The following is a 26,929-nucleotide window of genomic DNA, read 5'->3' on the forward strand; positions in this document are numbered from 1 at the left end:
ATGTAAGCATTGTAGACATTTCTATTTGGATTTGACATAATTGGTTAAGCTTAAAGAAATTTGAATTAGACATAGAACACCGATTATTTTGGAATGGGTGAACTACTTGTAGATAATATTATAGGTAAAAGAAAAAAATTATAAACTCGGTCAAACTTACATAAATTTATATACATGGAACAACACCAATTACATAAATTCATAAACATGGAGTGCTTGCTCTTGTTGGTAAATTTACTAGGGCCTTCTCGATCATTTTTCAATGTCAAGGAACCTATACTATGTTGATAAACTGGAAATTATTTCCTCTTAATGATAATTGGGGGGGGGGGGCACTTTTCTCTTAAACACGAGGCAGGTATTTTGTCTTTAGTTCGTGGCATAGTGTTGTCACTAGTTCCTTGCGATAATAGTTGTCGTCACTACTTCTTCTTGACATCGTATGTGGGTATGTCAATAGTCATGTCGGCTGATGTTAGTTTGTACGGATGACAATTTGGATATTTGTAATATGGCGTGCCCAATTTTTTGGTAAATATATTTTCTAGAAAAGAGGTTTCCCTCCAATTTCCATTAAAGAAATCACGAGTGTCTTACAAGATGAACAAAAAATAAAATAAACATTAGAGTTCAGAAACATAAAGACCACATACTAGTTATACCCACTAACAACAAACAACTAATTAAACAAAGGGGTTCTCCTCGGACTACCATGATAGAAGAACACGGTACAAGGCAAACAAACTATCACGAAGAGAGAGAGGAGTCCAGCATCCTTCACGTCCCCATCTTCTACCCACTAAGCTACTACACCACCGGCCCCCATCCTTGCGCCTCTTTGAATGTCTCATTTGACAACCGCGTGAACAACTTGGCTCCATAATTGATCACATTTTGGTTTTCCTCACTTACCTGCATATTTGCCTAGTGCAAAATCATTTGCCCAATCATATTGGTTACAAAAGCATGATACTTGGGTCTAATGAAGCGAAAACGGGCATTCTTAGGCGTATTTCATATAGCCCTAAGAATTACAGCAATCTCAACTTTCACCTATCTTTTTTCCTAAATTCGCTCAACAGGTCACCAAGCAAATGTTGCATTGAATCGCAACATGCAACATTCCACACAAGCACATGTATCGAGCAAAAGGACAAGAAAGGGACAAATCTGTTATACTAGTATTTTCCGGTAATTGACTTGCATCGATCGGGGAAGTGTCTTTTCTCTCCTCGACACTAGTGCTCATGTTGATTTAAAAAAATAAAAAATCATACATATTAGTTTTAGAAAATCTGAAAAAATAATCTGAACGTAGTAAATGACGTAACCTACAAGTTCGTAAAATGTTAATGTGAAATTCTTTATATTGTAGACTACACAAAAAAGATAAAATTTGTTGAATTTTGGAGATTTGAAATATGCATATAGGTAGATCCACCCGTTTGTCATTTTTTGTGTAGCCCAGAATATAAAATATTTAAAATTGAAATTTTGCACGTTTATGAGATGAATCATTGGCTACAACATGATTTTTTTATATTTTTAGAAATTTATAAATGTGATTTCTCAAATTTAAAGCAGCAATAGCACTGGTGTCCAGGAGCCAAAAATCTACGGTCCGCATCGATCCTTCTTCTTGCTAAATTTTGGTCAGAAGTCAGATAAAGAATCCAGTTGAGAGGCAAGGCACGTAAACGTGCATCATGCGTCCTACACTCCTACTCCTACACGAAGGACAGCATTGCGAAACAAGCAAAAGCCAAGGACTGCATCGCAAAAACACCCTAGAGACCGTGCGGCCAGACCCAAAACGGCGTTGTGGGCGTGTGACACGATCCCGCGTTATTTCTCCACGTCCCGAGGAACTAGCGTACGAGGAGATGGTGATGGTGGGGCCTTGACGCTGCCACTTCGCCTCATCCCACCGTCCGATTCAGCGTCCAAGGCACGCTAGCTCGCCACGAGCCTACGATGTCCCACGCGCCCCTGTTTTCTCAATTTCTACGTGCTGCGATCTTTCGCGGACCTACCCACGATCTACGAATGAGGCTCCGAAAAAAAAATGGGAGTATTTGATACTCCCAAGTCCCAAAATAAAAAGGCACGGTGTTTCTTTTTTCCTAATACATACAAAATTACATGATTTCAGAGTGTACAAATGTTATTGTTGTATTCATCTTGCAAATCTGTTTTATTTCATATATATGTTTATACAAATTTTACGGACATATTATTAGTACAAATCGTAATCAAAGTCATAGTTTTTGACAAGTGAAATTTAAAAACGCCTTATATTTTGAAACGAATGAAGTACAATAGTTTCCTATTCAAGACTAGATGTAGATTTCATCAATTACTAATATGACACCCTAATACATTTTAAGCACTAATGGTGTTAAGTGAGGATGTAAGAAGACGCTTTGCCCCTGAGCATTATGTGACAGAACATAATGAGACCCCTCAAATATTTGGTCACGAAACTGATTTTAATTCAAAAGCTTATTTCTCATACTAGTTTAATTCAAAACAAGTGCACACAATCTCCCATGTAATTGATGTCATATCCCCTGCTTATAACCCACAAGTGCAGGGATCAATTATATTAACTTTTGATAAGTAATAAGTGTCAAACCTACGAGAAACTGAAGGAATTATTTCACTGACTTGACAAAATGTAGCAAATAAAAGATGCAAGCATTTTTATATTTCGGTGTATAAGTTCCTAGTAATCACTTCCAGAGATAAAATGCAAGCAACAAAATAAGAAAGTGACTCTTTTCTAAGAAAGCACAATGTTATGCAACAAGAGGACAAGATTGGTACGTGAGATAAACGTTTCGGAGGCTGGCATGGATTCATTAGGCACATAGATATCTAGATGAACATGGTGAATATATTCTCAAATTTTATTACTAACACATCTCAGAAAATACATCTCTGGTGATTGATCCTAAGACCACAAATGTGAGCAATCAAGGGATTTATTAATACAAAAGTCTAACCACCGCCTTACGTTTTAGTGTACTCGATCAATAACCCATATTGCAAGTCTAAGAATTGGAATGTGGTTTATGTAATCTCCAGCCATTCCTGCTCTTTTCCTTAGGGTATCTCCAGCGGCGCGATGCAGCGTCCGTTTGTGTCCGCCGTGACCGGAAATATATGGCACCACCTCCAGCGGGGCGACGCAAAGTGACCGGGTCGCGCGGAGACGCAAACCTGGCCCAAATATGCGCCAGGTTTGCGTCTCCGCGGACGCTCGGCGGTCGCACGGAGCGTCCGCTCGCGTCCCCACGGGCCCTCATGGCAGCGACCTAGGTTCGATCGGCCTCGAATTCACAACGCGGGCCGGTGTGGCAACCGCGGCGACCAACCGCCGCAATGGAGCGCCGAACCGCCGCGGAAGAGCAACCGCCGGCCTCTTCATTTTACGCGCCGCCGTTAATCCGCCACATTATAACCCCTGCGTCTACGGTAATTTAAGTTCAACCACCTCCTTCTTCCTCTTCTTCTTCTTCTCCAACACCGGCACGTCATCAGCGACTACACGCTGCCGTCCGACTCGGAGAGCGAGGGCAAGTCGCCCGGATTCCTGCATTGGTGGGAATCGCCGGCGACGCCAAGCGATCCGGGCTCCACGCCCGGCTACCCTACCTCCACACCGAGTGAGGACGAGGAGGACGGAGGCGGCAATGGCAGCGAAGGCCGGGAGGAGGACGGAGGCGGCGCCGCGCGGCCGACGCCGACGACAAGGAGGAGGGCCGGGAGGAGGAGGAGGACTCCGACGGCAAGTTCGCCCGATTGGAGGCGCGAGGAGGCGGCGGACGACGGGGCGGCGGCAAGGAAGAAGTCCGGGCGCCGGCGCGGGCGGCGCGTCGTCGTCCGTTCACCGACGACGACGACGAAGACGTCATTTCTTCCAGTTTCAACTCCTCGACGGGCGCGTCGTCCTCCAGTTCCGACGACGAGGTGACAAGCAAGAGGCGGAGGAGTTTCCACGACGACGACGACGCAGGGCCTTCGAACAAGAAGGCCAAAAAATAGTTTTAGTTTGTTTTTAAATTTCTTCTTCTTTGTATGTTAAATATGTTTGAATCTAGTCGATTGAAGTATCCGGTTAATTGTTTAGGCTATAATCTATTCGATTGGACCAACATGACATCATGAGTACATCTTTTTCGCGTTTAAAACTTGATCATTCAACTAAATTGAAAAGAAGTAGCACAAAAAAAAACAGTTGCATGTCCAAAATGTATCGGACCGCTGGAGGTAGCCCCCGACGCAAACGGACATTTCGCCCCTCGCAGTCATTTTGGCGTCCGCGGGGCGACGCAAACGGACGCTCGCGACCACTTTTGAGCGTCCGAAATGCGTCGCGCCGCTGGAGATGCCCTTACTCTAAGGTGTAGCTCTATGAGCCCATAAAGATGAAGCAACATACAGTAAAGCTTGGTACATTAACATCATAGAACCACATGAAAGTATAAATATTGAGAGCATATTATATAGAAGTCATGGCTAGGTCATCTTATGCCCTTATGAACATAAGAAACTACTCAAAACGTTTAAAGACATGTACATGACAAGTGGCATATGGATTACAACACAATCTGAAAATATAACTTCACCACAAAACAACCTCAATAAGCCAAGTACAATCATTGGCAAGACACCACAAATATGTTATAAGGTTCCGATCTGCACAAACTGCGAGGGGGGTGACGTCGATCTCAAAGATGGTGATTGTACGTGCTGATGGTGGTGATGGTGCAGATATCAATGGAGATGCCCCTTCACCTAGGAGGATTTGGTGGCAACAATGGATTCGATTTCCCATCGACGGTGGCCGTGAGACAACAAGATATGCACTCTAGGGAAGAACAAAACTTTCGCCTCCGCCACCGCCTCAAAAAAATTCCGTAATATTGTGGCGTAGCTTTTTCTTCCAGACAGAAAGTTACTTAAAAAGGAGACGAGGTGATGCTTGAGGAGGCTAGGGCCCACCATGGCACAACCAGACTTGTGGGCCGCGCCATGGGGTTTCCTTGGACCCTCGTGGCTCGTCTTAGTGCGCCTCCAACATTGTCAATCTCTGTCAAAAATACAAAAAAGAGGGCGCTTCTACCTCCCATAATTAAATACCATATAAACTTTGAAAGGAAATCTTGTAATCATGTAAACAAAAGCAAATAATTCAAGATCAATGCAAATCACATCCTGAACATGAGCAATATGATCCAATAATGGTGATACAAATTGCACATATCCGTACGAATACTCCTTGTATATATTTGTTTATTTAGAAGTGATTTCTATTTTCGTGCCCTCGGGTCCTTAGTTGTGCTCAGTTTTCCCCAGCCCCTTAGTTTTTCCTCAGTTTTCCCCAAGACCTTGTCTGAAACCCGCAGAAGGAGCTCGGACGGAAGGAATCCCGTTTAGTTGACGTTGGTTGGTGCCGGCAAGTGGGGCCGCTGTTGGTGCCCCGCAGTGGACACGTCTTCACTTATCCGGATCATCGTGGGACCCACAACTTGTCCACGTTAGTGCGCCGGACCCACAGCTTACCCGGGTGACCGTTGCAAAATGGGAGCCCGAGCCAGCCCGTGCCCGTGCCATTGCTTCCCCTTTCTTTCCCCGCGCCCCATTGTTCTTCTTCTCCGCCAGCGGCAGCCCTTCTCCGGCAGGCGGGTGATGTCTAGTTTCTCTTCGACCTCCCATTCTTCATGGCCGCAGTATGGACCCATGCCTTTGACAAGATGCCCTGACTGCCCACGCCGAGAGCCTCGAAGCGGTCGATGCCGTAAGACGGACGAGAATGGCAACCGTGGACGTGAGTTCCTTGCATGCGAGAGCTTGCCATATAGAGAGGGGGATAAGGTTAGATCTCGCTCCAATTTCTCTGTTTTCTCTCTATTTTCCCTCTATTTTCTTGCTATTCCCTCGAATTTGGGATTTAGGGTTCCCGTTGTTGTTTTCAGATCCTGAAGAAATGCAGGCATTTCGAGTGGATCGATGTGTACGTTCGGAGGCTTCAATTGCAGGAATCAATTGGCGCTATTGGGGAGCGCAATTTGGGAGGGGGCGGGACTTGCTGTAGAGAAGGCGGCGGAGAGAGGAGCCGTTCCGATTATGCCTAATGCTCCCAATGTAGGACTGGAGGAAGTGAAGGGAGAACTGAAGAAAATGAACAAGCGATTAAGGCAGCTGATCGAGTTGAAGAAGCAAGCTAATCCGATGGCTGGTTGTTTTTTCCGTTGTATAATTGCGATCGGATTCTTATCATTGCTCACTGGGCGCTAGAAGTTGTTACAAGGGATACCTTGTTACAAATTCATTATTCGATTACATGTACTTGTAGTTGTTTTCATAGTTAGTGTGTGCATTCACCGAAATTACCAACTATATTGGAATGCTAAAAAAAGTTGATAATTATACCACTTTTGGGCCGTTTCAAATTACTAAAACGCCAAAACTATATGGGATCCCCTAAAAGAAAAAGGAAAGCGAAAGATAGTTGATAATTGTTAGAGGGGTGACAATAATGCATTCACCGAAATCCGCAAATATGTATGCCTCATGTTTATACCGAAATTATACCACTTTTGGGCCGTTTCAAATTACCGAAACTATATGCCAAAACTATATCCCCTAAAAGAAAAAGGAAAGCGAAAGATGGTTGATAATTGTTAGAGCGGTGAAAATAATGCATTCACCGAAATCCGCAAATATGTATGCCTCATGTTTATACCGAAATTATACCACTTTTGGGCCGTTTCAAATTACCGAAACTATATGCCAAAACTATATCCCCTAAAAGAAAAAGGAAAGCGAAAGATGGTTGATAATTGTTAGAGCGATGACAATAATGCATTCACCGAAATCCGCAAATATGTATGCCTCATGTTTATACCGAAATTATACCACTTTTGGGCCGTTTCAAATTACCGAAACTATATGCCAAAACTATATCCCCTAAAAGAAAAAGGAAAGCGAAAGATGGTTGATAATTGTTAGAGCGGTGACAATAATGCATTCACCGAAATCCGCAAATATGTATGCCTCATGTTTATACCGAAATTATACCACTTTTGGGCCGCTTCAAATTACCGAAACTATATGCCAAAACTATATCCCCTAAAAGAAAAAGGAAAGCGAAAGATAGTTGATAATTGTTAGAGGGGTGACAATAATGCATCCACCGACAGAGAGAGTGAGGGGTGGCCACGAAGAGAGAGAGAGAGGGTGGCCACGAAGAGACGGGGAGGGGTATACTGCCCGTTAGATCGGTTGATCAACGGTTCGTGGAGTCGATCCGTGTGACAACGGCTCAACCAATCGGGATAAGTTTGGGCTTCTGAGAGCATTTGTGACAGAACTTGAGGGCAAAACTGAGTAGTACTAACAATCCAAGGGCACATAAATAGTAAATAGACTAAGGGATTCAAACAAAAAGAATTACAAAATGAAAAATACGTGGTTTGTACAATATAATTCATATTGGGCTACATCAAATTATTTGCAATTCAAATATACATGAGTGTGACAATTATGGCATCATTTAGACAAACTATGTTTTTGGGGAAGATGTTTTGCAAAGGGGTTTGAGTGGAAAACCATGCATCTTCATAGCTACACTAGTGATTCCGAGAAGTGGCAATTTGTGGTAAAACTTGATTTATATATGTTTGTTAAGGTTTTCTTGGTGGCAGAGTTGCGTAGGAAGACTCCATGAGTAGGTGCCACTATGTTTTTATTTTTTTGAATTTTTTTGCGCATGAAATGCCTCAATTGGATATGTTAATCTCATTTGTTGACTCTCTCGTTGACTAGCTACTTGAGGGTAAAACTGAGTATATTGCACTTGCCGGCCTAAGTACTCGAGGGGAAAACCGAGTACGGATAAAATTTCCGTATAAGGCCCGAGGTTATAACCGAGTACACCAAACGTCCCGGGGTTAGACTCGTGTCGCGGTGCACGCTGCAGCCGTGCATAGCGGACGCGTGTTGCGGTACACGCCACCTTCGTCTTTATAGAGCCCTTTTCCTCTCCCTCGACGCACGTTCTCACTGCAACCGCCTCTCCTGTCCCATCATCTTCTCCACAACCGAAGAAAAACCCCGAAGAAAACCGCCGGCGATGGAGAAGAATGAGATGCCCATTGTCGGCGCATCAGCCGCCGGCGCATCGGCCGCTGCCCCCATCCGGGCCCCCGTCGGCTGCTTCCAACGTAGCAGCCGGCGCATCAGCCGCCGGCGCATCGGCCGCCGCCACCGTCCAGGCCCCCGTCGCTTGGGACCCGTACGAACCAGTGACGTACGACGCGCCGAAGAACCCCTACGACACCAGCATCGTCGACGACGAGCCGGAGGTAACCCTTTGCTCCCTTGTTCTTATCCCATTTCAATCCTTTTGTGTTAGATCTAGCGTTATTAGGGTTCGTCTGTTCCTAGTTCAATCCATTTGTGTTAGATCTAGCGTTATTAGGGTGCGTCCGTTCCTAGTTCAATCCTTTTGTGTTAGATCTTGCGTTATTAGTGCTTGTGATTTGCTTTTGTTTAAGATTTGTGCCGATGATGATGAATATTTGGGCACAAATTGATTCAGAGGTTTGGTCGATAAACAATTGGTGTGTTCAAATTTGTTATGCATGATCTTTGGTTTACTCACTCAAATCCTGGATAAAAGTGTGTCCAATGTAACTGAGGCTACCTCTTTTTTTCGAGCCCATATTATCATGCATGATCTTTGTTCACTCTCTGTTCCATCATCGTTGCAATTGACTCCGTGTTTTTTGCACGATCTTTGGTGATACGTGACAGGTGCAGAGCGGCGACGTCGACGAGCGACGACGAGTCCTTCCACACCAAGACTCGTCACGTCCTCGGGAGGCTGCGGTCCGGCCATTACGATGGCCCCTTTGCTCGAGGCATTTACAAGTGCCCCTTCTGCAACAGGAAGCTCCGCGCCACCGACTTCAACTGCCTGGTGAACCATGCTGAATCCATTGGCAGATGCGGCGCTAGAGTTGGAACGACGGTGAACGTGCATGCGTTCATGGCTGATACGTCCAATTTGCATCACTATTTTATATCATAATTTGCTGTTATTCATTGATATATTTCATATTGGGACACAATACTTATGTTATTTCATCTATTTTGCATGTTTCATCATTATTGGAGGATCGAACACCGGAGCCAGGATTCTGCTGGAAAAAGCACCGTCAGGATGCAATATTTCGGAAGATCAATTGTGGGAGGAAATTATACCAAAAATCCTATTTTCCAAGATGACGAAGGAAGCCAGAAGGAGGGTCCAGGAGGAGCCAGGGTGGGCCCACACCCTAGGGAGGCGCGGCCCAGGCCCCGGCCGCGCCGCCACGTGGTGTGAGGGGCCCACGACCCCTTTCGCCTCCTTTTCTTCGCGAAATCCTTCGTCCCGAAAACCTAAGCCAGAGGGGGTACCTAGCGAAGAGTTACAGCCGCCTCTGCGGGGCGGAGAACACCAGGGAGAAAAGAGCTCTCCGGCGGGCAGGAATCCGCCGGGGAAATTCCCTCCGGGAGGGGGAAATCGACGCCATCGTCACCGTCATCGAGCTGGACATCATCTCCATCACCATCATCATCATCTCCACCATCATCACCGCCATCTCCTCCGCAGCACCTCGTCACCGCCGTAGCAATTTGGGTTTGATCTTGATTGTTTGATAGGGGAAACTCTCCCGGTATCTATTCATACTTGTTGTTGATGCTATTGAGTGAAACCATTGAACCAAGTTCATGTTCAGATTGTTATTCATCATCATATCACCTCTGATCATGTTCCGTATGATGTCTCGTGAGTAGTTCGTTTAGTTCTTGAGGACATGGGTGAAGTCTAAATGTTAGTAGTGAACTATGGTTGAGTAATATTCAATGGTGTGATATTTAAGTTGTGGTGTTATTCTTCTAGTGGTGTCATGTGAACGTCGACTACATGACACTTCACCATTTATGGGCCTAGGGGAATGCATCTTGTATTCGTTTGCTAATTGCGGGGTTGCCGGAGTGACGAAACCTCGAACCCCGTTGGTATATCGATGCGAGGAGGGATCGCAGGATCTCGCAGTTTAAGGCCGTGGTTAGATTTATTCTTAATTACTTTCTTGTAGTTGCGGATGCTTGCAAGGGGTATAATCACAAGTATGTATTAGTCCTAGGAAGGGCGGTACATTAGCATAGGTTCACCCACACAACACTTATCACAACAATGAAGATTATTTAGCCGTATGTAGTGAAAGCATTAGACTAAAATCCCGTGTGTCCTCGAGAACGTTTGGTCATTATAAGTAAACAAACCGGCTTGTCCTTTGTGCTAAAAAGGATTGGGCCACTCGCTGCAATTATTTCTCTCGCATTTTACTTACTCGTATTTATTTCATCCGTTACATCAAAACCTCCCGAATACTTGTCCGTAAGCATTTACGGTGAAACCTTCATCGAAACCGCTTGTCAACACCTTCTCGCTCCTCGTTGGGATCGACATTCTTACTTATCGAAGATACTACGATACACCCCCTATACTTGTGGGTCATCAAGACTATTTTCCGGCGCCGTTGCCGGGAGTGAAGCGCTATTGGTAAGTGGGATTGGTAAGGAAAACCTTTACTCGTTGTGCTGATTTTATTTACTCGCTCTGCTATAAGTCATTATGGAGAGATCTTCTCTTCATTTTCTATTTGGGAAATCTACTACTACCGCAACGGTAGTGGATGAGGCGCTGAGTGAGGAAGTAATACCATATAAAATACCTACGAAAATTATTGAACATGTTATGGATAACCGCTATGAAGGGGATGGAACTGTCCATCCTGGTGATCATTTACTCGTTTTTGCATGAATTATGCGGGTTATTCAAATGTGCAGGTATTGCTATGGATGAAGTGAGGAAGAAATTATTCTCCTTATCGCTGTCCGGTAAGGCGGCGCATTGGTATAAATTCATTGGATAATGGGGATTCTCTTGAATGGAATGATATTGTGCCCCGGTTTTATTCTAAGTTCTATCCTCCAAGTGAAATTCATAAGGATCGGAATCGCATATATAATTTTTGGCCTCATGATGGAGAGAGTATTGCCCAAGCGTGGGGGAGATTGAAGTCTTTGATGCTCAAATGCCCCATTCATGAGCTTCCTGGTAATGTTATTATTGATAATTTCTATGCAAGACTTTCTTTTCAAGACAAGACCTTGCTGGATACTTCATGTTTGGATCATTTACACGCAACAAAGAAGAGTTTAAAAGGGACCTTCTTGATCGAATCCAAGAAAATATCGAAGGTTGGGAGAACGACAAAGATAGAGAATCGGGTATAATTTATGATTATAAATGCATTGAAGCTTTTATGGATACCGATAAATTTCGTAATATGAGTGCTACATATGGTCTTGATTCTCAAGTCGCTGTAAATCTTTATAAAGCTTTTGCCTCTCATTATGAATTGCCAAAGAAGAATTTTGATAAGTATCATGAACCGTATAAAGATAAAATTGATTCATCTATTAATAAGTGTGTTGTAATTGAAACTGCTGATCGCGTTATTCCCGAAGCTTATATTGAAAAAACTCCTTTTCCTGCTAAAATGAAAGAGTACTCTGTTATAAATAGTGCGGTTCATAAAAGTGAAAAGAAACCTGTAGAACCTGAAGAACAAATAAAAGTTGAACTCCGTTGTTGCAATAGTTAAAGATCTTGTGACTGAAAATGTGGAGGATGGTCATATTATTTTCTCGTGAAGATGCTTCTAATATTGTTTCACATCCTAATAAACCCAAACAAGCTAGTGTTCCTATGATGTCTGTTAAAATTGGTGATCATTGCTATTATGGATTATGTGATATTGGTGCAAGTGTTAGTGCTATTCCGTATGAGCTTTACACGGAGATTATGCACGAAATTGATTCTTGTGAACTTGAAGATATTGATGTGGTTATTCAGCTGGCTAATAGAGAAACTATTTCACCAATTGGTATTGTTCGAGATGTGGAAGTCTTATGCGGTAAGATTAAATATCCTCGCTGACTTTTTGGTACTAGGTTCTCACTGCTAGTGATTATTGTCCTATTATTTTTGGTAGACCTTTTCTAAATACTTGTGGAGCTATTATAGATTGCAAGAAAGAGAAAATTTTGACTAAATTTGCTGGTGAATCTTATGAGTTTAACTTCTCTAAATTTACTAAAACTCCTTATAAAGCTGATTTGCCTAGTAATGATTTTAAAATGGAGCAATGTGCATCTATTGTTCTTGTTCCTAACAATCCTTTGCAGCAACATTTGGAGGATAGCGAGAGTGAAATTTTTAGGAAAGAAAGAGATGAACTTGAGGAAATTTTTCTTCGCCAACCTATTCTCAAGCATGATTTACCGGTGGAAGATTTGGGTACAACACCGCCACCAAAGGAAGATCCTGTTTTTGATTTAAAGCCTTTACCGGATAATCTTAAATATGCTCATATTGATGATAAGAAAATATATCCTGTTATTATTAGTTCTAAGCTTTCAGAGTTTGAAGAAGAAAGGTTATTGGGAATATTGAAGAAACACCGAGGAGCTATTGGCTACACTCTTGATGATTTAAAGGGGATTTCTCCATCTATTTGCCAACATGCTATTAATATGGAAGATGATGCAAAACCTGTTGTTGAACCTCAGCGTCGTCTAATTCCGAAGATGAAGGAAGTGGTAAGGAATGAGGTATTACGACTTCTTGAAGCTGGTATTATATATCCTATTGCCGATAGTAAATGGGTTAGTCCTCGTGCATTGCGTTCCCAAGAAAGGAGGTATGACTCGTTGTGCCTAATGATAATGATGAGCTCATTCCTCAAAGAGTAGTTGTAGGGTATAGAATGTGCATTGATTTTCGAAAAGTTAATAAAGTTACTAAGAAAGATCATTACCCTTTACCATTTATTGATCAAATGCTAGAAAGGTTATCTAAAAATACTCATTTTTGTTTTCTTGATGGTTATTCGGGTTTTCACAAATTGCTCGTTAAAGCTAAAGATCAAGAGAAAACCACTTTTACTTGTCCCTATGGAACTTATGCTTATAGGCGTATGCCTTTTGGTTTATGTAATGCTCCTCGCTACTTTTCAAAGATGCATGTCTCGCTATTTTTCATGGCTTTTGTGAGAGTATTGTGGAAGTATTCATGGATGATTTTTCTGTCTATGGGAATTCATTTGATAGTTGCTTGCGAAATCTTGATAAAGTTTTGCAGAGATGTGAAGAAACTAACCTTGTTCTTAATTGGGAGAAATGCCACTTTATGGTTAATGAAGGAATTGTATTGGGACATAAAATTTCGAGAGAGGTATTGAAGTTGATAGAGCTAAAGTTGAAGCAATTGAGAAGATGCCCTATCCGAGGGATGTTAAAGGTATTCGTAGTGTTCTTGGTCATGCGGGGTTTTATAGGAGGTTTATTAAAGATTTCTCCAAGATTTCAAAGCCTCTTACTAATCTTCTTCAAAAAGATGTACCATTTGTTTTTGATGATGATTGTAAGGAAGCTTTTGAAACTCTTAAGAAAGCCTTAACAACTCGCTCCTATAGTTGAACCCCCGATCTGGAATTTACCATTTGAAATTATGTGTGATGCTAGTGATTTTGTCGTAGGCGCTGTTCTTGGACAGCGAATAGATAAAAAACTCGAATGTTATTCATTATGCTAGTAAAACCCTTGATGCTGCTCAAAGAAATTATGCTACAACTGAAAAAGAATTATTAGCCGTAGTCTTTGCTTGTGATAAATTCAGATCTTATATTGTTGATTCAAAAGTTACTATTCATACCGATCATGCTGCAATTAGATACCTTATGACAAAGAAAGATGCTAAGCCGAGGCTTATTAGATGGGTACTTCTTTTGCAAGAATTTGATTTACATATTGTAGATAGGAAAGGTGCCGATAATCCCGTTGCCGATAATTTGTCTAGATTGGAAAATATTGTTTATGATCCTGTTCTCGTTAATGATAGTTTTCCAAATGAACAATTGGCTGTAATAAAGGTGAGCTCGCGAGACAAGTCCTTGGTATGCTGATTATGCTAACTTTATTGTTTCCAAGTACTTGCCTCCAACCTTTTCAGCTCAAAGCAAAGGAGGAAATTCTTTTATGATTTGAGGCATTATTTCGGGATGACCCACACTTATATAAAGAAGGAGTGGATGGTATTATGCGAAGATGTGTCCCCGAATATGAACAACAAGAGATATTGAGTAAATGTCATGGTAGTGCTTATGGAGGACATCACGCCGGAGAAAGAACCGCGCAAAAGGTTTTGCAATCAGGTTTTTATTGGCCAACTCTCTTCAAGGATGCGAGAAAGTTTATTTTATCTTGTGATGAATGCCAAAGGGTTGGTAATATCTCCGGACGCAATGAAATGCCTATGAATTATACCCTTGTTATTGAACCATTTGATTGTTGGGGATTTGACTTCATGGGACCTTTTCCCTCTTCAAAAGGTAACACTCATATACTTGTTGCTCGTTGATTATGTTACTAAATGGGTGGAAGCCATACCTACAAAAAGTGCTCGATGGTGAGACCTCTTTAAAAATGTTTTTAGATATTATTTTTCCTAGATTTGGAGTACCTAGATATATTATGACTCGATGGGGGTTCTCATTTTATTCATGGAGGTTTTAGAAAAACTCTTGCTAAGTATGGTATTAATCATAGAATTGCTTCCGCTTATCATCCTCAAACTAGTGGTCAAGTAGAATTATCAAATAGAGAGATTAAATCTATCTTGCATAAAACCGTTAATAAATCTAGAAAGAATTGGGCTAGTAAATTGAAGGATGCACTATGGGCTTATAGAACTGCTTATAAAAACCCCATGGGAATGTCACCTTATAAAATGGTTTACGGAAAAGCTTGTCATTTACCTTTAGAGCTAGAACACAAAGCTTATAGGGCTGTCAGAGAATTAAATGAAGATCCTAAACTTGCCGGTGATAAGAGATTGCTACAATTAAGTTCTCTTGATGAATGGAGAAGTGAAGCTTATGAAAACGCTAAACTCTTTAAAGAAAAAGTTAAAAAATGGCATGATAAAAGGATCATCAAAAGAGAGTTTAATATTGGGGATAAAGTCCTACTGTATCGGTCTCGTCTCAGATTCTTTGCAGGGAAATTACTCTCGAAATGGGAAGGACCATATGTTGTCGAGGAGGTGTATCGCTCAGGAGCAATCAAGATTAGCTCTCTCCAGGGCGATGCCACGCAAGTGGTGAATGGACAAAGACTCAAGCATTATATCTCGGGTGATTCTTATAATGTTGATGTTGATATCATTCGAGTGGAAACACCGGAAGCTTTCATCAAAGGACAAATTGACAGTCCGCCAGAACTCGACTTTGAATAGGTAACAGTACTGGTAATGAAAGGTACGAAATTTACTTTCCGAACAATATTTTCGCTGTTTTTGGAAAATATGAGAAATTACGAGTTCGAAACGGAGTGGAAAGGACGCACGAGGGCGTGGCACCATAGGCCGGCGCGGCCTGACCTGGGCCCGCGCCGCCCTATGGTTTGGCCGCCTCGTCGCCCCTTTCCGACTCTGATTCGATCTGTTACTTTCCTTTTGTCGAGAAATTTTTTGCTATATAATTCCCCGGACCCCTGGAGGTCCGTATATCGTGTTTTCGACGTGTTTTGTTTCGAGCTGCTTCTGCCAGGATCTGTTTTCAATCTAGGAGCACCATGGCCTCCGACAACAAGGGCAAAGGGCCTTCGAAGGAAGAAGTGAAAAGGGTGTCGTCAAAGCAGGAGCAACAAGCTGTGGGGAGTAAGCAAGTCTTGGTGGGATCCGTTGATACTCGTCGTTCTTTCTCTCATAACTTGCGGGGACCCTTACCCCTTGCTCTCGGCCTCGACTCTTTCCCTGCTGCTGGAAGAAGCTCTACGGACTACCGATGAGTTTTGTGGTCAATACCGGGCTCTAAGAAGAGAAGTGGAGATACTCAGGGAGGAGAATCACCGACTCCGTAGAATGTTGGGATACTACTTGATGCCCGTCACAGGTTCGCCATCGCCGACTTCGGATAACAATGAATCTCTTCGAGACTTAGTGCAGATTTGCCAAGCTGAGAAGCTGAAGCTGAAGGAGATCTGTAAGAAGCGCATGAGGGATTCATCACCACCATCACCAAAGGAGTAATTCATCATCGGTATTGGCATCCCCTTGGTTTGTTCCAAGCTTGGGGGAATGCCGCGGTATCACATTATCACTATCTTTTACTTTTATTGTCAAGTAGTATCATATCATGAATAGGGAAGTTATCGTATAGGATGGGTTGCGTTTGGAAGTATCTCTCCTTTAGTTGTCTATGTATCCCTTGGTGTGAGTTATCGTTATGGAATATTAATGAGAAGTCTTATCATTTACATATTGCACACTTTATTTTAGTTTGCAATTTCTGCTATATGATTGATCTTGATTTTAGTATTGGTACCACTTTGGGAGCATTGAATAAATCTATTTGGTTTTGGCAAACTTAGCATTGGTCAATAGCAACAACACTTTGAGGTTTAAATAGAAAAGAGAAATACATGTAGATGTTTCATTGTCTTTCTTGTTAGCTCATAGCTCATTATTTTGAAGTTAAAATTGTTTGTGCTTACAAGGAAGATGCATGATTGTTTCTATCATATGTATATTTGTTTGTTTCCCTCGACTCTTATGCTTGCTAATTAACCTTGCTAGCCAAAGACCCGTACCGAGAGGGAATACTTCTCGTACATCCAAACCTCGAACCCAAACCTATGCCATCCGTGTCCACCATACCTACCTACTGCATGGTATTTTCTGCCATTCCAAGTAAATACTTCATGTGCTACCTTTGAACAATTCAAAACTTATTACTTCTTATTTGTGTCAATGTTTTATAGCTCATGAGGAAGTATGTGGTGTTTTATCTTTCAGTCTTGTTAGGCAGCCTCCACTAATGGACTAGTGGCTTCATCCACTTATCCTATAATTTTGCAATAAGAGCCGGCAACGGGGTTCCCGACCCCAATTAATTAACTTTCATTAATAATTCTCTTCACATGTTTTGCCCCGATTCATCGGTAAGCAACTTAATTTTGCAATAGACACTCCTCCATGGTATGAGATTGTTGGAAGGCACCCGAGGATTCGGTTAGCCATGGCTTGTGTAAGCAAAGGTTGGGAGGAGTGTCAACCCTTAAATAAACTAAAATACATGTGTAAACAAAAGAGAAGAGGGATGATCTACCTTGCCTGGTAGAGATAACGTCCTTCATGGGAGCCGCTCTTTGGAGGTTTGTTTGGCAAGGGGGTTAGAGTACCCGCTACCAGTCGTTGACAACAACAAACACCTCTCAAACTTTACTTTTACTCTCTTTATATGATTTCAAAACTGAAAAAGCTCTAGCACATGATTTAATCTCTCGCTCTCCTCTGCGAAGGGCCTGTCTTTTACTTTATGTTGAGTCAGTAAACCTATTTCTCTCCACCTCAAGCAAGCATTTGAGTAGTTGTGATCAAACCATTATATTGTGATTTGCTACATCATGTCTTTTATTCTTCCTTGTTTAGTACAAAGTTTTATCTGAATGAATATAGCTTTGCAAGTTATCAATGATTATGAAGAGACCATTATGATTGAGTATGCAAGATTACCATCAGCTGTTAATATGAGAGCACTGCTCAATAGATGAATATAATTTGTTAAATGTTCTCTGACCAAGAACAAAGTTTGCCATCACCAATTATTATTCCTTATGCACCTTTACTTGTGACTACCTTATACTTGTTTCAAGATTGGGTTATATGAAGAAGTTGTTTACTATAATGTCTTGTGAGAATGAATATGATGCTTCTTGTCCGTATTTTATTTATCGACTCTTCACTCCATAAACATGTGGACCTGTTTACAGAGTTCGGCTTCGCTTGGGGACAAGCGAAGTCTAAGCTTGGGGGAGTTGATACGTCCAATTTGCATCACTATTTTATATCATAATTTGTCGTTATTCATTGATATATTTCATATTGGGACACAATACTTATGTTATTTCATCTATTTTGCATGTTTCATCATTATTGGAGGATCGAACACCGGAGCCGGGATTCTCGCTGGAAAAAGCACCGTCGAGATGCAATATTTCGGAAGATCAACTCGTGGGAGGAAATTATACCAAAAATCCTATTTTTCAAGATGACGAAGGAAGCCGAAGGAGGGGCCAGGAGGAGCCAGGGGTGGGCCCACACCCTAGGGCGGCGCGGCCCAGGCCCTGGCCGCGCCGCCACGTGGTGTGAGGGGACCACGACCCCTTTCGCCTCCTTTTCTTCGCGAAATCCTTCGTCCCGAAAACCTAAGCCAGAGGGGGTACCTAGCGAAGAGTTACAGCCGCCTCTGCGGGGCGGAGAACACCAGGGAGAAAAGAGCTCTCCGGCGGGCGAGAATCCGCCGGGAAATCCCTCCGGGAGGGGAAATCGACGCCATCGTCACCGTCATCGAGCTGGACATCATCTCCATCACCATCATCATCATCTCCACCATCATCACCGCCATCTCCTCCGCAGCACCTCGTCACCGCCGTAGCAATTTGGGTTTGATCTTGATTGTTTGATAGGGGAAACTCTCCCGGTATCTATTCATACTTGTTGTTGATGCTATTGAGTGAAACCATTGAACCAAGTTCATGTTCAGATTGTTATTCATCATCATATCACCTCCGATCATGTTCCGTATGATGTCTCGTGAGTAGTTCGTTTAGTTCTTGAGGACATGGGTGAAGTCTAAATGTTAGTAGTGAACTATGGTTGAGTAATATTCAATGGTGTGATATTTAAGTTGTGGTGTTATTCTTCTAGTGGTGTCATGTGAACGTCGACTACATGACACTTCACCATTTATGGGCCTAGGGGAATGCATCTTGTATTCGTTTGCTAATTGCGGGGTTGCCGGAGTGACGAAACCCGAACCCCCGTTGGTATATCGATGCAGGAGGGATCGCGAGGATCTCGTAGTTTAAGGTCTGTGGTTAGATTTATTCTTAATTACTTTCTTGTAGTTGCGGATGCTTGCAAGGGGTATAATCACAAGTATGTATTAGTCCTAGGAAGGGCGGTACATTAGCATAGGTTCACCCACACAACACTTATCACAACAATGAAGATTATTTAGCCGTATGTAGTGAAAGCATTAGACTAAAATCCCGTGTGTCCTCGAGAACGTTTGGTCATTATAAGTAAACAAACCGGCTTGTCCTTTGTGCTAAAAAGGATTGGGCCACTCGCTGCAATTATTTCTCTCGCATTTTACTTACTCGTATTTATTTCATCTCGTTACATCAAAACCTCCCGAATACTTGTCCGTAAGCATTTACGAGTGAAACCTTCATCGAAACTGCTTGTCAACACCTTCTGCTCCTCGTTGGGATCGACATTCTTACTTATCGAAGATACTACGATACACCCCCTATACTTGTGGGTCATCAATGGCCAAACACAAAGCACTTGGGATTCACCTGCGCAACCTCCAGGCGAGTCACAGGCGCAACCTGGAGGCGTTGAACATGCCTACTGCACTCTCTGTATGTGACTGCTCTATCTGTAGAGCAGCTTAAATTCATGTAAATGTAGCTTATGTTGTAGGGTTCTATCGGTAGTACTCGTTGGATCCGTCGTGAATATATCTATGCTATGTTGGCTGCTTTGTATGCAGCTTATCCTATATTTTTTCCGGATTTGTGCCCTAGATTTCCTACCCGATTGGGTAAAAACGAAGGCATAAAGAAATGAATATCGTTAAAAAATAGAAGGAGAAGCTGCTCTAGATTTGCTACCAATTTGGGCTATCAAATATGAATGAGATCGAGCGAGAGAGAGAGGAAAAAGGTACATTGAAAACTGCTAATCTGGGCGAAAGAGACAGAAACCACTCGTGCCCACGTCCCGGACCCACACGGCTCCACACGCTACGGCTCAGGCCCGTCGATGGGCCAGTGCAAACTGGGCGACCGAACTGGGCCCCCGTCATACAACGCGTTTGGTGAAGGAGATTGGAAGCATCCCATCCGTCCAATTTAATCTCGCGGTCTCCGCTTCATCTGATCTACTTTCCTGGTAATTCAAAGCATCAATCACACGGTTCAGCTTGCAAAATTAATGGGGCGCATAGTTAATTGAGGGAATGCAACAAATCTTTCCGATCCTTGGCCACAACTTTCTTTTCTTGGTTTGCCGTAGGAAAGGAAAATCAGGGGAAAGAAAACAACCTTTTGCCATCTTCATTAGGAAAGGATAACTAATTAGGCCCAAGTTCTGTGGTTACATGCCGTGTGATTAGTTGACCTAAAAAAGTTCCCTAAAAAGGTGTCTGAAAAAACAAATCAAGGCATTAAATCATAATGAATATATGAATTAAATAGAAGACCTTTTCTTGCCTTCATATGTCACTCTGGGTAAATCAGGTACAATATTACATTCACAATTAAAAGGCTAATTGATCGTCCTTTCTAATCCTGCCGCAGATGACTCCCACTCACCGCGTCGAATCCGCCGTCGTCAAACCTGGAGTCACACTGTTATCGCGCCATGCCCATGGGAGCACACCGCCCTGTCGGACGCAAGCACACCTACGCCGCCCTGCATGCCGCCACTACAGCCCTGCCAATGCGACCACACCGACGCCATGTACGATTAGGCCGGAGCCCTGCCCCCTCGCTACCCACCCACCCACACCGCAAGTGCCCGTCCATTGGCGGATGTCCATCCCCTACTGCGCATCGTCGCTCGTCGCTTGCCCGTGATCACTCAAGCGTATCCTTCACGACGACAAGGTCCCGGAAACGTCATCGATGTTGTTGCCCTGGTCACAATCCTCGAGTCAGCATTTCAGTGTCCCACAGGTTTGATTTTTGCAATTTCATCGATTTGGTTTTAATTGATACATATATTGGTCGATATTGGAACACATGTCTCTTTGAAGTTTGTCTTCGTTTTGACCTTTCTTTTTCATCATCGATGTGGCTTCAATTTCAGAGTCGAAAAGATAGCCAATTCTGAGAACGAGTTCAAGCAAGATTAACGACCACTTGCGTGGGTAATGGTGATTCCCAACATTCTCATTTGTATGTGCTTGTTCATTCCAAACTATGATCGAACGTACACTTGCAGGCTACAAACTTTATTCGTGTTAATCCGGTTGAATCTTTGTATCCTCTCTGGGGCATTCAGCGTTTGGAGGGCCAGATGCAAACTGTGTTGAGTTAGATTTTTTAAACATTTTGAGCACTACATCTGGACCAACCCTAGGTGGTAGATTTCTGTGTCACAAACATTTTTATAACTCAATGGTTCTCTTTTCTCTAGATTGTAGCTGAATACTGCACATTAGCTAACTCCTAACATATATTTCAGGTCCACAAAAAGGCTAAATGTTGAGTGTAGATCAATGCACCTCACAACAGTGTTGCATTATTGTTGAATGCACGAAGTCTTGTTTTCTAAAATTAGAGACCAAAATCATTCACATAAGAGATATCCTGCCGTCTGTAGATCAGGATAGTGCACTGCATGATAATGGTAATCTTGTGCAGTCTTACTTCTTTGAATTCAATTTTTTAATTGAAAAGCGGAGCTATTTCTCCCCTAATAGACCTCTGTGACATTAACCTTTATATCTTGAATTCGAATTATACTGTGTAAATCCTTGAACAATATTGCCACCTTGGAGATTTCTGATTCTCGAATTCTATGAAGTGAAACTTCAATGTTTTTGTAATAGTATGTGGCTACCTTTCCTACATACATGGACATTTACGTGAATTGTATCTTTACACCTAAGACTGCAAAAATATTAAGGAATTGTGGCAACACATGGACATTCATGATAAGAGCTGGTTCCAAGATCATCTTGGTGGGCATGAAGGAAGAGGATCTAGAAAGATTGATGATTCCCATGATATTCCCAATCTTAGAAATTGGTGACATTTCAGTTGCTGCATCAACAATCACATGGTAAGATCATGATGTTTAATAGTAGCTTTGTTGTAGGCAATAGATGATCAATGATTGATAAGGTTTAAGATCCTTACTTACGATCAGTAACTTGAAGCAGAGTGGGCATATCCATTGGTGTATTAGTTGTCGACGAATTTCGTCTTTGGTTTGTCCAAAAAATATTTTTATTTTTCTGATTACTCAACATGTATACTCTAGAAGATTCAATTGAAATTATTGGTTCAGCCCAATAGCTTCATTGTAGTTTCGCATATGGATCTCCTTGTGTCTTGCATTTTTTCCGAGAACGTGAGGTGATTGTCACCGGGAGGAAGTAGATGCCAGGTCATAATGGTTACAACACGGTCATAATTCATATATTGTAATTAAGAATGCTTTGATTAATATATGAGATCTAACTTTGTTAGATCGTAGCAACGCACAAGCATTCAACTAGTGTATATACATTTCCCTGTGACTTTTAGCCCAGCAGGATTTCAACGTCCCTGGAAGCGGCCCATCTGCGTGTGCCTGTCGATCCGAGCGAGGCAGGCGCGACTGCGCTAGGCACGTCCCCGAGTAGCGTGTTTCTTCCTTCGGTCGTTCTACTCGTACCGATCCGCCGATCCGGGATGGATTCCGTTCGAGCCGGCTGATCCTCTTCTCTAAAATAATCTCTGATTGAAGTCAGATCGATCTCATCTGATTCCTGCCGCCAGCGCTTGTTCGTCGAGCAGTTTCGTGTGCCCCAACTGCCCAACTCCATCGATCAGCCGCAGCCCGTCCAAATCTCCCTTCAGGCTGCTTCACGGTTCTAGACTTTCAAACTTTCAAACACACTGAAAACAGATCAAGGTTTCAGACTGTCAGGTACGTACTGCTGCTGTGTAGTAGTGTAGTACCTTCTTCTATTAACTTATGTTGACAACTGTGAAGTTAAATCCATCTAGTATTCGAAAATTGAAATTATTTACATTAGTTTTTCATCCAGGATTAGCGACAATAGCTCTTGAAAATGATACCCTAGAGCTGATTAATTATGAAGATACGATTGAAGATTTTATTTCAAAAAATACTAGATGGATGATGCTATTTGGTAGAATATGAGGTCAGTTTAATACTTTAGTGGTATCCTTTATTAGAATTAATGTTTGGTATTTTGCATTTATATAATAGAGAGATAAAGTGTTGTTTTCCCGCAAAGAAATTTAGGGCCCTATTTTGCGTTTCGCACGGGGGCCCCGAATTCCTGGAGACGGCCCTGCTACGGCTCCACACGCTACGGCCCCACACGCTACGGCCACATAAACATGGTCTCGTCCTGTCTCACGCTGTCCCACGCGGTTCTTTCCTACCAGCCCCACACCACGTGGCCCCACAAACGACACGACCCCACTCGTCAGCACGGAACGGCCAACTTAACGGATTCCTTCCGTCCGAGCTCCTTCTGCGGGTTTCGGACAAGGTCTTGGGGAAAACTGAGGAAAAACTAAGGAGCTGGGAAAAACTGAGCACAACTAAGGACCCGAGGGCACGGAAATAGAAATCCCTATTTAGAATGCATCACACAACATTATAAAATGCCATACCCCCTACTTGATGTAGATAGAGGAGCTCCAGCCCTCCAAGCCCATCCTCCTACACCGCCACGCGAAGATCCATGATGGGAAGCTCTAGCGTCGGGCCGTCGGCGGCATCCTAAGCGCATGGCCGAGCTCCTCCGCATGATGCCGCGCGGGAGAAACGGTGGTGGAGGGAGGGGCAAGGAGCATAAGCCATCTTCCTGGTCGGCATCGACGACGATGCGAGTTTTAGGAGAGTCGTCATCACCACGACAACCCTCTTTATGGCCGCTAGGGATACGCTGTCACCGCCATCCACCGCCTCGACCCGACGCTTGGGCTCCACCGCCACCTATACTATTTGTTCATGAGGGGAATGGGTTGGTACTGGTCGGTTTAGATCTCCTTTGCGTTCAAGTGTTGATATTGGTTCAGTTCAAGGGCAAATTGGTCTAAGAAAAACAAAAGTAACATCAGGGAATAACAAAATGGATGGCAGTGCATATAAGGAATGAAATGAAGATGCAAAATATCAAATTAACAAGAACAAAATTCATGGCCCAAATAAGTATTTTTGATATTTTAAGTAGTGTCCCGATTAAGGAAATTTTTTTTTTCCAAAAAATAGGTTTGGCATGAAACTCGTATTGGACTGAAACTGCAAGGGCTTTTCCCTGAGGCCCGTAGCCCAGAACGGACTTGAATAAGCTTGCAGATATTTTCGGCCCAGATAACGTGGGAGTGGCACTGGCGGAGTGGCACGTCCTCCTCCGTTTAAACGGCGTCTTCAAATCCTGGAGAGAACCCTATCTACCTAATCCACCTCCCCGGCACTCCCCGCCTGACAACCACGGCCATGGCGTGCGCCTTATCCGCCTCCGCCGTCTCCCCGGCCGCCGCGCTCGTCGCGTCCCCGAAGCCCGCCGCGGCGCCGCAGTGCCTGTCCTTTCCCCGCGCCTTCTCCGGGGCCGCCGCCAGGTCCTCCCGCCTCGCCGCCGCCGGCTCCAGAACGGCCAGGCCCCGCAGCCTCGTCGCCCGCGCCGCCGAGGTTCGTCGCGCTCTGGTTCGGTATGCGGTTCGCGCTGGCGGTTGCTGCTGTGAGTTCGATTTTCATTTTTTTGGATGCGTGCTTTGTGCCCGCAGAACGACCTGCCGCTGGTGGGGAACAAGGCGCCGGACTTCGCCGCGGAGGCCGTGTTCGACCAGGAGTTCATCAATGTATGACCGTAACCAGCTGCATTTTTCACGCTCGTTCATCTGAACTTCGACTACTAGCCTGTGTAGGGCCCAGCAAAACTGTTGGCCTGCTGTATGTTTGGTCGGTGATGGAATGTTTCTGATGACGACGTCCTATTGCAATTATACAGGTCAAGCTGTCCGATTACATCGGCAAGAAGTACGTGATTCTGTTCTTCTACCCTCTGGACTTCACCTTCGTCTGCCCAACTGGTGCGCTAACCATCCTCGCGCTCCCTGATGGCAAACATTCATTTCGGTTTGGAGCTCTAAAATGTGTATATACATACAAACTTTGCAGAGATTACCGCTTTCAGCGACAGACACGAGGAGTTCGAGAAGATAAACACCGAAATTCTTGGCGTCTCAGTCGATAGTGTGGTATGCTCTGCGTGGCTTTCCTTGTAGTTACGATACATATACCGCTCACTGCATGTATGCGCTTGTTCAGACTTCGGAGAAGCAAACCCTCATTACATTCCATTGTACTACTATCTTGTTAGAATAACAGTATTACATTACATGCCTCTTTATCATCTACAAGACATGCAGTGAAACTATTTGTCTAACAAGAATTAAGTTATCATGAATTAAGTCCATCACCAGAAAATTGACCGTAAAGTGTTCTTCTGTTTGCGTCAATGGACATTGTGTTTCTTCTTGATGTGAAACTTAAATCTGGGCACGTTTGGATCATAAGAGCTAACATTGCAGTAGCACAATGTTGGAGGTTTGTTGTATTTCTTGGATGCAACTATGTGGCATCAGATTATGCCTAGTGTGAAAATAAAGTAGTGCTCTGTATGTATCATCAGAGAATGGAGCTAGAATCTTTTTGATTTCACATGTTAAATATGCTCATCAACTCCATTGAGAATGATGTAGGGCTAACATATTTATATTCTCCCACCCCTTCTGCCTAGAAAGTGCATTTTATCCTCAACCTATTAGCCTAACTTATATCCAGAAAACGAGTGACTCGTTTGCAGGCAGTATCTCTACTCTGTCTTCTTTCATTCTGCTTTTGCATTGAACATCTCACTTTATAGTCCTGTACTTATTATTAACTGTAATTATTCTACGAAATAAAACGTAACCATAAACCTATGCTTCATTGATGTCTCTTAATAAATTGATGCTTGAAATGCTGTGCTTGTAGTTTTCCCATCTTGCATGGGTGCAGACAGAGAGGAAATCTGGTGGGCTGGGTGATCTGAAGTACCCTCTGGTTTCTGATGTCACCAAGTCAATCTCAAAGTCTTTTGGTGTATTGATTGCTGATCAGGTATACTGCTATTTTGTTGACCACCTGTTCGTTACATATGACTTGGTCATTCTACTGGATATTTTACTTTTATTATGCATTTCCTTTTGTATTATTAAATTTCATGAGAGTTTTCAATATTATTCTACCAGGGAATTGCTCTGAGAGGATTATTCATCATTGACAAGGAGGGTGTGATTCAGCACTCGACTATTAACAACCTTGGTATTGGGCGTAGTGTGGACGAGACCTTGAGAACCCTTCAGGTAGAATAGCAAGAGAAAATTTTATCTTGCTTAACGTGCATTTTCATGACATTTTTTTCTTTCAATTTTGATAGGATATATGGCAATGTCTGTTTTGTTTACTCACTGTTTAATTAATATTGAGCTAGTATTCAACACAGCAAAGCTTTGCCCTACTAGGAGTAGAAAATGACATACAATTAATGCAACTTATAAAGTTTATTAGTAGAAAAGGACCCACAAGTGTGTATAATCTGATAATCATCTTTCTTGGTGACAGGCTCTGCAATACGTCCAAGAAAACCCAGATGAGGTTTGCCCGGCAGGATGGAAACCTGGGGAAAAGTCAATGAAGCCTGACCCTAAGGGCAGCAAGGAGTACTTCGCTGCTATCTAGACATGTCTGTTGCACTTGCAGTAAATTTTTGTCATGGCCGTTGCTCGGTTCCACATTGTTCTTGTGACCTGAGTTGTAGTTATCGTGCATACATTTGACTCTGTAATTTCTGCAATAAGGGTTTGTCTGCGTGTGGATTTTCCATGCTCCAATTTGGAAAGGAAATTCTATAACATTGAAGTGAAATCCTATTCCGTA

General features: G+C 43.0%; 1 protein-coding gene across 1 annotated transcript; it reads left to right on the forward strand.

Annotated features, from left to right (window-relative positions):
• Positions 1-24,430: 24,430 nt before the first annotated feature.
• LOC124678561 (2-Cys peroxiredoxin BAS1, chloroplastic) lies at positions 24,431-26,929 on the forward strand. Its single transcript, XM_047214438.1, has 7 exons — positions 24,431-24,637; positions 24,733-24,807; positions 24,957-25,038; positions 25,127-25,206; positions 25,985-26,110; positions 26,242-26,355; positions 26,615-26,929. The coding sequence occupies exons 1-7, from the start codon at positions 24,446-24,448 to the stop codon at positions 26,729-26,731; spliced, it is 786 nt and encodes a 261-aa protein (XP_047070394.1). The 5' UTR covers positions 24,431-24,445; the 3' UTR covers positions 26,732-26,929.

This window comes from Lolium rigidum, chromosome 7 (genome assembly GCF_022539505.1).
Source record: "Lolium rigidum isolate FL_2022 chromosome 7, APGP_CSIRO_Lrig_0.1, whole genome shotgun sequence".
Lineage (NCBI taxonomy): Eukaryota > Viridiplantae > Streptophyta > Magnoliopsida > Poales > Poaceae > Lolium > Lolium rigidum.